The sequence below is a fragment of the Peromyscus leucopus genome, chromosome 15 (assembly GCF_004664715.2).
Source record: "Peromyscus leucopus breed LL Stock chromosome 15, UCI_PerLeu_2.1, whole genome shotgun sequence".
Taxonomy (NCBI): Eukaryota; Metazoa; Chordata; class Mammalia; order Rodentia; family Cricetidae; genus Peromyscus; species Peromyscus leucopus.
This window is the reverse complement of record NC_051076.1, coordinates 83,810,610-83,823,061: the sequence shown is the minus strand read 5'-3', so window position 1 is coordinate 83,823,061 and position 12,452 is coordinate 83,810,610. Positions and strand designations below refer to the sequence as shown.

General features: G+C 38.3%; 1 protein-coding gene across 2 annotated transcripts in view; it reads right to left on the bottom strand.

Annotated features, from left to right (window-relative positions):
• Serpinb7 (serpin family B member 7) overlaps window positions 1-12,452 on the bottom strand; it is a 45,880-nt gene that overhangs the window by 13,943 nt on the left and 19,485 nt on the right. For both annotated transcript variants that reach the window (XM_037211025.1, XM_037211026.1), the window contains exons 2-4: window positions 8,106-8,291; window positions 3,764-3,814; window positions 3,094-3,210 (exon numbers count right to left, since the gene is read on the bottom strand). In XM_037211025.1, the coding sequence (XP_037066920.1) occupies window positions 3,094-3,210; window positions 3,764-3,814; window positions 8,106-8,273 (336 nt within the window). In that variant the 5' untranslated portion in view covers window positions 8,274-8,291. The remainder of the gene's footprint in view (window positions 1-3,093; window positions 3,211-3,763; window positions 3,815-8,105; window positions 8,292-12,452) is intronic.

The window sequence follows — 12,452 nt, the reverse complement described above, 5'->3', positions numbered from 1 at the left end:
AAATCTGACCCAAGACATAGGAAAAATTAGGAAGGCAAAGAATCAGAGTAATGATTTTATATTTTAAAATTCTATATTCTTTATACAGATAATTTATATTTTTATTACCAGATAAATATTTTATCCATATTCAAATGTCAATAAAAAGAATATTAATAAAACAAAAATTTAGAAATTCTCTATCTTTGAGCTAATAATTAAATTTGTTATTTTTAAGTTCAAAAATATTTTTCAGAATCACTAACTTTGGGGGTTGGACCAATTGCTCAGAATTCATGATTACCTGTTGGTGCTCTTCCAAAGAACTCAAGTTCAGTTCCTAACGCCCATGCTGAGTGAACCCTAACCCTGTAACTACAGCTCTAGGGAATCCCATGATCTCTTCTGGCCTCCTTGGGCAAATGCACTCATGTGCACATAGCTCCAGAAAGATCCACATCATTAAAAAGAAAAGAGAAAGTAAGAATAACCAACTATGTTTATAGATATTTGAGAGGACAAATAATACCAAAGTTGCTTGATAAAGCCTCAAGGAATCATGTTACTTTGTATTTACCTAAAATTATACATAATATGTGTATAATATATGCATATATATATATATATATTTATATATTAAAGGTGGTTAAGTCACTTGAGTTGACAATGCCCCCCACAAAAACTATGAACTAACAGAAATCCCAGTACCAGGCATGAGAAACTGCCTTTTGAATGGTTGGTCACAGCAGTCCAAGTGATTCCTAAAATAATATAAACTATTGATGTAGTCTTTGCTTGTCTTTCAGGGGTTGAGGGTGGGTTGCTATTGCTAAAGACACCCCAAACTTAGGACACAGGACTCAGATGATTTGAGCTAGATTGGAATGGAAAGCCTCTTTCCTACAGTCTTCTTCAATCCAGAAAATACTATGCAAGTTGCTAAAGGAAGGGAAAAAATTAAACAGTCTGACAAGGCTGCAACAACTATGAACAAAACTAGTGACTAGCAAAGCAACAAAGGTGCAGTAAGTGATGGCAGCCGAGAGCTTCCTACTTAGACTTAATTACCCCTCAGCAGGAGTGAAATCATGCCCAGTAGTGAAAACACAGCCAGCTTCCCAGGGCTAGTAAGTTCATGGACATTAGAAAAGAATCTATTACCACCGCTTTGCTAGACCAGCATAATTCCAAACTACATTGTCAACATTATCCTTACACCCACAATAAGTGTAACTACCAATCCTCATCAAAATAATTCCAAACTACATTATAAATATTATCCTTATACACACAATAAGTGCAACTACCAGCTATCATCAAAGAAGCTTTTCTTTACAGCAAATGAAGATCATCACAGAAACAACTGGATTAATACAGAGCTCAACAGACCAAGGAAGCCCTGACCCAAGATAAACATCTATGTAACAGCTCCTGTATCTATGGCTTAGGGAACATCTAGAAAGAATGGGTGGAAAGACTGTAAGGGCCAAAATACCAAGAAGTATTTTGTGAAATAGTCTCTTTTAGAAATGACTACATAAAAAGACTGGAACAATGGCAATGTTGATGGGTATGTTAACTTGGAAAGGGGGAAATTCTAAAGGGTCTCACCCCTAGACAAAGAACTATAAGCAATTAATGGTTTCTGAGAGGAGGACAATGAGCCTCTTCCACAGATTATCCCCCTTATGGTTGTCCAGTGCACAGAGGTCAGCCCTGAAACCATATCCACACAAACAACACACATGTATATGTGTACCTGTGTAACTATAATAGCCAGAGAAAGAGGCTATCAACTTGAGAGTGGGAAGATGGAAGAGGGTTGAAGGGAGGGGCCTGGGAGGGGCCAAATGGAGGAAATTGAGGGAGGTATGTGACATAATTACATTTTGATTAAAAAGAGTTATCTCTCCGTTTTCCATGTTCTTGATCAAGTCTTGCCTATGCTGTGCTTCCTGTGCTTCTTACTGCAGTGTTTTTATCCCATGAGTGTCAGGAAAAGGAAGAACATGAGGATCTGCTGTATATAACAGCACAGCAGACAAACCAACTCCAAGTTGAATGATTTAGCATTCCCTTAGGAATAAGTTAGCAATTTGTGTGAGACTAGGAAAATTAAATACGATGCACACAGAATGTCTCTCTTAAAACTTCATTAAAAAAAAATCTCTTCAGATGGTGGCAAAACAAAAAGTGGCCCAATACTTCCTCATTGGCAGGATCCCAAAAGATTTGGGAGTGGTGCTGGGGAGGGGCAAAGAATTTGAGTGGGTGACAATTGGAGGGAACAGTAATGATTGGGTGGAACACAGAGAGTTGGCAAAGATGCAGTTGATTAGCCTGGTGATGTCACTAACAGGGTTTTATGGATGGTTGTTTGAGGAGTGAATAAGTAGAAGGGGGATAACGTCCCAGGGAGATACAGACACGTGGTTGCTTAATAGTCCTAACCAAGTGGCCAGCTTCTGGCAGTCACTCAACGAAGGTTTCAAAGTGGCATGAGTGCAGTAGCTTAGAGAGTGCAGTCTGGACCTCTTGGCCTTCAGCAGGCAGGACGCTGTGATGGTGCACTGATTACCAATGCCATGCAGAAATATTAGTCAACTGACCTATTTCTAACTCTTGTTGAGTCTAAGCTTCTCCTCTGTCCACTCTGTAAAGGTTGCCTCATCTGGCTACACCTCCTTGGCAAGAACTCTTGTACAATCTCATTGAGAACAAACAACTAGAAGGAAAAATGAGGAGCATAGCTGAAAAAAATGGTGAGGAGAGACAACTCACTGGGAATTGTTCATCGTCTCAAGTGGTTCGTCTCTGAGTCCATGGACTCCCCCACATATCCCCCATAGCACTTCCCGTGACCACTCAACATCAGTGCTACTGCCAATGGCCTCTATATCTGAAGTCCATCAGTTGGGCCACCCTGAATATGTGGGTACACTAGATTGAAAGGTAATATATTGAAGACCACAGTAGCAGCAAAAAAAATAAATAAATAAAATAACTTTTTTTTCCTGTCTCATAGGAAGGTAGAAGGCATTATTCATATAGTGGATGGAACAAGATTCAGGTTTAGAGTGGATGCAACCTTCTGAGACAAGCAGTTTTACCCACCTTATGAAAGTCAAACACTTTTTCTGCAAAAAGTCCATTGGCAATGCTGAGTTCATAATCCTTATGAGATGAGTTTATGTCAGCAAGAACACTTTTCAGTTGATGCTGCAGTCCTGGCTGTTATCAAACAGAGGGACAGAAATTTAATCTCATACTGCAAAGATGCATAATATCACTTACACATGAAATAAATCAAGTGTATTATTCTATATAAGAATGGGAAAATATTGCTACAGAAACAGTAAGCAAAACTTCACACATCTCAGTGCCTTTACCCTTCCTCATCTGCGATCAAACTGAAAAATTTAGTGCAATAAAGTTATCAATAAGAAACTATCAATTAGCTCAAGATCCATATTAGTTAATTAATTAGCTAATAATTGGTTATATTCATTTATTAATTAATTAAATACATTAATTTGCCAAAGTCACTTAACTGTAAAGGACAGAAGATAAAGGCTGATCATCAATATTTTACTACAACCTGGTAAGCAAAAAAATGATAATTTAATTATTAAATTATCAAAATTCTATTTGATAATTTATATAATTTTATTTGAAATTTGGGAGTTTAAAATTGATTTCTTTGTTTTAACGAGATAGAAAGCACTAACACATATTCAAAAGAGGGTTTTTCTTCAATTTAATTTCTAATTGGTTTTTTCTTTACCTGGTTGTTAGAGGAGTCTCCTTGTCTTGATGGGGTATTAAAGTAAAGTGCCTGCAAACATGATACAAAATACTGTCAGAATTAGGACATGTGGAGGGATCAGTTAGCAAGAGGTTTTGAAATAAAAACTTATTTCCAAAAATGCTCCTCAGGTGTCCCTTCAATTTCACCAGTGTCTGAGAACCTGCTCTCCTCATGACTCCAGATGAATGTCAACGGCGAGACCAAGAAATGGCTTCTAGTTTTCATCTTTATGACATTTTCTTCCTGCTCCACACACTGACTTACTTAGGGATTTGTATTATTTCAGTAAAAAGCACAGTGATGTTGTTTCCTACAAATATGTTCATTCACTGCACCTATTTTTATTATTGCCATATTTTGTCTTAAAAGTCCCCAGAATTCATGTGCTGCAGTCTTAGTCTCCAGTGCTTTGATCTGAGGCAGAAATTTCAAAAGGGGTTGAAGTATTAGAGGGCTGACCTTCCTCAGTGGCTTAAATAGTTCTGGATTCCTGGTTTCATGGATTCTTGGGAAAGGAAATTATTGCAAGAGACAGCTTTCTCAGTTTGGTCTCTCACTGCAGTGAGGTGAGTGACAGCTGAGCAACCACGGGTGGAAACCTCTAAAACTGTGAGCCTAAACATGCCCTGCTTCTTAAAGGTCAGTGTTTTCTGGTGTCTTGTCACAGCAACAGAAAGTTACTGACACACGTGCACAGAGTGAAACTCAACAGTTTTCAATGCAGTCCACTGAAGTGCCACCCTGGTGCTCACTACAAGAATCGCACAATGCAAAATACACTTTTCCGGGACCCGTGTATATATATATAGTCCCTTAAGCCAGTGTGAGTAGACTGTTATTTGAAAATATGCACATGTAAGAAAAATATAAAATTCCATGGTGAAATGTCAAGACTCAAATTGCTACTAATAAACTTATGACATGAAGCTAAATTATAGAAAATTATATTCAGAAGATATTCCCCTTAATTTTTTAAACAGAGTTTAGCAATTGACTATGTTTAATGTGGTTATTTGCATTTTTGCACTGATAGTTGATCTGACAGACATAGTTAGCATGTGGAAACCGGAACACTGTTAATTCTGACTGGATACCCAGCCTTTTTATCTGAACATAGGAATTTGTTGGTTCAACAGTATTTCTACCTTGGCTAGAGGGGCAAAATGATTAATAAGGAGAAATATTGAATTTCCAAAGTCTTTATCATAAGTCTACTTCTTCACTTTTCCATCAGAATCATTGTTTTCCCACCTGAAATACTAGTTTATGCTGCCATGGCCTGTAGCTAGAGTTTTCCTGCCTTGCCCACAGTCAGGACAAATCTTTGTCACCCGCCAGTCCCACAGCCGCTCAGACCCAACCAAGTAAACACAGAGACTTACATTGCTTACAAACTGTATGGCCGTGGCAGGCTTCTTGCTAACTGTTCTTATAGCTTAAATTAATCCATTTCCATAAATCTATACCTTGCCACGTGGCTGGTGGCTTACCGGTGTCTTCACATGCTGCTTGTCATGGCGGCAGCTGGCAGTGTCTCCCCACCTCAGCCTTCCACTCCCCAGAATTCTCCTCTCTCCTTGTCCCACCTACTTCCTGCCTGGCCACTGGCCAATCAGTGTTTTATTTATTGACCAATCAGAGCAATTTGACATACAGACCATCCCACAGCAATGGCCTCTTGTGAACATGAAGGGAAATCAAAGATTCTTTTTAGTTTTAGTAACTAGTTACCAAGTTCATTCAGCTAGGACTGAAAGCTCTGCCTTGTCAGTTTCTGGATCCCTGAATTAAGCTTTAGATAAAGAGGGAGTGGTGGATACGGTTTCTCTCAGCTCCCACCTGAGTACTCATGCCAATCAAGAAACAGCCACTCTTCTTACATGGTATAGAATAGAATATATACTACAATGGTTATTTTAAATGCTTTTGGGAAACCTCAAATAGATCTTAGAAAACACAATTTGTAAATAATATTATAACCCAAATTTATGGGTTAAGGTAGATACAAATCTGGCATATTAATAATATAATGGATATCATAATAATAATGGATATTATTATTATTATAATGGATAACGCAACTTGTGAGAGGAAAAAGCAACATCAGGCAAAGGGGAAGAGAAATGTCTGCCCTTCTGTATTGGGATAGATAGGAAAGGTCAACAAAATCAGAGCTAAGTGAAAAGCATGAGGCAAGATACACAACTCTGTAAATAATTATACTTTTCTGTCTTTCTCATAGAATGGCAGCAGCCTTCAGAGCATTTAACCCACAAGGGTGCTGATTCTTGACTTTAGTCCTGTAAAAAGCCTGGCCTCGTTAAAGAGCAGCAGAGCCCTCCCATGAGCCAAGACTGTCCGTCTCAACACGGCGTGTCAGAAAGCAAAGAAGTTTTAGGGTTTGGGGAAAGACTGCCTGGCACTACAGGTTTGACTGAAGGTGTTTCTGCTGTGACAGACAGAGGCAGTGCTGGGCTAGGGAGATGGCTCACTGGATAAAGCACTTGCCACACAAACATGAGAACTTGAACGTAAATGCCCAGAACCCATGTAAAACTGGGGTGCAGAGACTTGCTAGTCTACAGAGCCAGCACTTCTCCAGCATGCTGGGAAGTGGAGGCAGGAGAAGCTGAGGAAGCTCGGCCAGCTGACCTGGCATGACATGGTGGGAATAAGCAAGAGACAACTCAAAGAAGTCGGAAGTAAGGACCAGTACCTCAAGTTATCTCCTACCTCCACATGCACACCAGGGCTCATGTGAACCAGCACTGCATACATGAACACACCCAAGACAAAGATTTCAAAAAAATATTAAATAAAATAATAAAAGTGAACAAAACCAAACTGTGATACTTTGAGCATCAAAAGAATAATGACCATTGGTTGTTTGGCAGTGCTTTTCAGAGACACAGACAAGAAAGTTATAAACTGTAACTCCATTGATTGACCCTGAGCTTCCCTGAAATGTAAACATGTGATCCATAGTGCCAATGGGAATATGCTGTAAGAGAAGCTAACTGGGGAAGGACTGAATCAGCATGCTACAAAGCACTAAAACTTGGCACGACTAAACTATAAATGCCTTTAGGACTGTAGCTGATGTTTTCATCTCGTGTTTCTTGTGGGATGGGATGACAGCAGCAGCTCTGGAAAGTCATCTATGAGAGTGAACAATGAGGCTATGGATATCAGTGAGAAGACTCCGGCTGGACAGTGGCTTTTTCGACTCACTAGGACACAGTTGAGAAACCTTACTTTAAAAGGCTATGCAGAGTTTGAATCATAGGCCTGACATTCATCACCACACAGTCGGCATGGTAATCTCACCATAATATCAAGATAATAATGCCACTTCCGCATGCTAATGAGAGTACCAAATAAAATTCTATTTTTGGGGATTGTCCCAGACATTGTATCTGATGATGTCATCAACAGGTAGTTAACACTGCTGTCACCTTGTGTGGCCCTCTGTGGACTTGGCTGTAAATTTCTCTGACTCCTAATGAACTGCCAGTACTTCACTAGCGGCCCACTAGCTTCAGACTCATTGAGTTATGTAGAGAAAGATAAGAATCACTGCAGTTTAAATGGCATATGCAGACAATCTTCAACAGCACTGAATTAAAACAATAGGCACAAATGGGACCAGAAAGGGGGGTGGTTCTGAGTCTCTGGGAACAGCTGGACCTGGCATGGCAGCTGCTGGTGAGTGGCTGAATGTTTGTGATGATTTCCTAGGAGATGGGACGTAAACCTTGACCATTGTGCCGCAGAGCTGCACTTTCTGAAGGCGGTAAAGGAGGTGGTGGTTACAAACACTGCTTAGGTAGCCTCCTATTGTCTGGTGTATATCACTGTCATTTGTGTCCAGGTAACCAGTGTTTAAACTAGGACATCAGACTGTGGTTGAACACCTGTCAAGCAAGTATAGAGGTTCCATATCCAGCACCACAAACAAAACAAAACAAAACAAAACTGGGATGCTCTGTCAAGTTCTATGGTACCTCAACCTCATTCAGTGGTGCTCAAACATTAGAGAGCTTGCTAAAACCCAGATAGCTGACCCATTCCCCCACTTAGAGTTTCAGATTCAGCCTAAGAATTTACATCCCCGCCAAGCTGTCCAGGTGCTGCTGCTGCTACTATAAAAGTAAAAAACTTTCAGAAGCAGTGTGTTAAGTAAAATCATCTGAGATCTATTTCTTCTTTTTCCCAACTGAAAACCAAGGCCTGGAGGTGAAGACCCGTGTTTAGCATGGACTATTCTCTTGGAGAAGACAGTTTACTCCTATGAATGATTGGAAAATCCAACACTGACCTTGTCAATTTGACGTGCACAGTCACCTCGAGCACCCAGACGGATTAGAGTCAGGGCAGTGAAGATGCTCAGGGAAGAGAAGAATACATTTCCATTTCCTTGACTGCTATCCATCTCTCTGAATAAGTCGAAGCCAAATTCTGCATTTGCTGCAGCAAGGGAGGCCATTGTGAAACCAAGTGTTGCCTAGAGGTCAACAAAGAGTTAAATTATCTCAGAGCACATTTGTTTGTTTGTATGTTTGTTTACTATTATTAATTCAATGCTTCATTTCTTCACCCTTGTGTGCAATCATCAAATAACTTGGCACAGAAAGAGATGATTCGTTAGGTCCTGTCCTCTTGGTTCTACAATACAGAACACATTCATTTTTCTCAGCCTGACATATCAGGAAAACTGAGCTCTCCTATTCACATTGTGAGCATAGTCCTGATTTTCCTTGGAGTACTCTATCCTCAATGGTCCTTGCTGACCTGTTTTCAAGATGCAACTCATGTACTTACTCATTCTCATTTAGCCTAACATTTGTAAAGTGGGGTAGATCAAAACTATGACTGACTGCGAGGAGTACTCCACCATAACACAGTCTGCTCAGCACAGCCACGTTTCCTAAACCACCCTTACTTTTACCACATCATTTCTTCACACTGTCTCCTTTATGGTCTCTATACATACCCATGGAACCATTGTTCACTATGATTTTTGTCAGACCATCTTCATTTTAAACACGGTTCATCTTTGGTTTTGTAAATATATTTGCCTTTTGAAAGACCATGTCTGATATTTTTAAATAGAAAATGTAGTTATTGTTACAGGTATCATGACCATCCCTAAGACTTTGCAGCACAGAGGTCTAAATTTTTCTAGAAAAGTCAGTTAGGCTACAGTAGCAAATACATAATCAAGGATAAAATTGTCTTAGAATCCCCATGGCATTGTTGCTGCAATACAGGGCAGTGATCCCACCCTGGAATTCCCCAGTTACCGACTCAGCGTTTCTTTGAAGATTTTCTCCCCAGTTTAGTAAGTCCAATGTCACAGGGGACCTGGCTCTGATGAAGTGAATTTGAATGGATGCTCCAAACTACTCTCCTTACTATTTCATCTGATACCACGGCAGCTATTCAGGAGGTCCAACACATGTTGTTAATAGTTACATGAACTGGAGCAAGTTTTTCACTCTTCTAATCTAACTTTTAGCTTATTCCATGAGATGATCTTTTATTGGAACTACAGTAATGATATGCAACAAAAAATCATGCATCCTTCTGCCCCTTACTCTATAAAAGGAGAAAATTTTTATATCAGTCATCAGGTTGGAGAAGCAGAAGTATGAGAGATAACGATGATCTCCAGGAAGAAGATACAAATAGCACAAAGGTATATTCTAAAATTGCCAATTTTTACAAGTTATATTCCAGGAACATAGAATAAGAAAATCAGTCACACTGAACACACACTTTATTCCAAGAAAGAATACCTATGTTCTTTTTGTAAATTATTTAGGAGGCTGGATGTAGTGGCTCAGGCCTTTAATCCCAGGACTCCAGAGGTGGAGACCTCTATGAATTCAAGTCCACCCTGGTCTACGCAGTGAACTCCAGAGCAGCCAGGGATACACAGTGAGTCCCTATCTCAAAACAAACAAACAAACAAAAAACAGAAAAAAAGCACAACAAAGTGTAGTTTAGAGAAGGAAGAGAAAATGTAATTTAGAGCTGAAAGTGAAATTCAGTAGCCCAGAATACACAAGGCTCTGGGTTCTCTAGCAATGTCAAAATCAAAATCAGATAAAAACTACCCAGAAAACTATGAAATTATTTTCATATCATATCCAACTAATACAGGACAAAGAGCACTGGTGACTGCCATTAATACTACAAATAAAAGATTCCAGCAAAACATAAAAAGAAAAATACAAGTCAGGGCTCTGGATGGATTCAGTAGTGCAGGCCACCTTTGCTCACTGCGTGACACTGACAGTGTCTATGGTCCCCAAACCTTTAGAGACTCAATTGTATTTTGGCTGTGGAAAAGAGGATTACATCTATAGCTTGAAAAATTAGGAACCAAATGAATAAAAACATGAAGCAAAAATGGAACACACACTGATGTTTTTCATTAAGCTTAGAGGCATCAGAATTTCATTACTTCCACAAGGACGATGTGTTTAGAACCTCTCTCTGCAGAAGAGTCTGTGTGGGTGGCAGAGACTCGGTGCACAGGAAAGGAATCACTCTTAGGAAAAAGCACAGTAACCCGTCTTAAATATCACAGGGGAATTGTGTGCATCGTCTGTTTTAACACACTGACACGGCACAGGCTAGAACCATTAAAATGAAACTAAAGGGATTTTCAGGCCCATGGAGGTTATCCAGTAAAATGATATCACAAGTTAAACCCCAATTCTGCCCACTTCTTTACAAATTGTGTCTTATTGATTTACATTTTGGGTTAAAAAATAATTTCTGACTTTTCGACATTATTCTTCTTTACATTCCAAAACAATAAAAGCTTTTATTTTCTAAACTTTAAGTCAACATGGTAACGTTTCATAAAATTGTCATGATATCAAAAAGAAAAGAAAACTAATGCACAAATTTGCTCATTAAAAAAAATTAGTGTAACTATTTTCATCAGCTAAGATAGATTTCAGGACATAGACATCATACTGATAAAAAGTTATTATGGAAAAAGATGAGCCAAGACATTCCTAGACAATAATAAATCCTGAAGCCCTAACTTTTAGCATGATGGATAGCACTAAATTCATTCAATAACCCATGCAAACAGGCTCACACATGTTGAAGATAAATTCAGAAAAATTCTACTTTGCATAACTGATTTTATTAACTTTCTCTATCTAAGATGCATCATATGTTTGGGAAATGAAAGCAAAATTCCCTCCTTTTCATAGGTGAAGCCTGAATTCCACTGGCAGACAGACAACTTAACTTAAGACTGATTCAGTGACTTTATGCCTCAAAGTTCCAAATGCTGAGACATGAGTAAAAATTAGCATCAAAAAGAGTTTTCCTTTCTCCTATAATAACTTGGTAGTAACTTAAAAATAAATATGTAAAATGCCAATAAAATTAACTGTGTATGAAAAGAAAAGCACCAATGAGTCGCAAATGTTTGGCACTTAGTTACATAACCAAGGCAACTGTAAAGAAAAATAATCCAGGTTCAAGCTACAGAAGGTGTCCCTGTTGTATCACCCAGCTCACTGAGTTACAGGTGTCCCTGCAGTATCACCCAGCTCACTGAGTTACAGGTGTCCCTGCAGTATCATCACCCAGCTCACTGAGTTACAGGTGTCCCTGCAGTATCATCACCCAGCTCACTGCTGTTGAGATAGTATAATGACAAAAAAAAAACTTCAATAATAAAAGAATTTGACTAGGCAGAGGATTTTTTCTTTTAACCCCCAAATACCACAATCTTGTGTTTCTTGCATATATATGTCAGCTTAGTATAAAACTACAAAATAATAAAAAATAGTTCATAATTTTAAAGTTAATAAAAAATAGAAATGTCTCGTGTAATGTCTTAAATCCCAAATTTCAGACAAAAATCATTGCTACCTGAAGGCTACTTGGTCATCTGTGGAATGTTTCAAAACTGGCGAAGTTTTCCTTCCCTCTTCTGGCGTCAACTTATTTATGAAAAAACAAAAGCAAAAACCCTAAAAGTACAGCTTTGTTTTAATAATCTAGTTAAACTATCAAGAAAATGGTTTTAAAATGAATCATAAGCAAACCTAGGCATGAAACAACTTCAGTAAACCATGGAATTAGAATGATTCTGTTTCATGGTCCAATACTCGCATCTGATTGATAAAATACATGGTTTAACTGCACAGTAAAAGCATATGTAATCTTAGAGTAATTTTTATTATACAAGAAAAATTAGTTGGTCTTATTAATTAATTATTGGAGGAAAGCTTTTATAATTACTGAATTAAAATTATATATTAGAACAGAATAACTATTAAACAAATTTAATTTTTATTTCTTACCAGTACTCTAAATATTATATTACAAGACAATTGCTGCTCTAGAAGTATTCTCAAATCTTTCCATTTATTTAAAATTTTTAAACTTTGATAAATTTATGATTCTCTCCCTTTTGATTGATTCTATTTTAAAGAACTGGTAAATTCTAGCATATGGTGATGTAAGTAGGAGCACTGGAAATACAAAATCTCGATTTATATGTAATTCTCAATTTATCTACTCAAAGACTGAACATAAAATTTTGACTGATAGCTGATCTTGCACACTGTGGCAATTACCATTCTCCACCACGCTAGTCAAAGTCAGTCAGGAGAAGCCATGAGCCAGA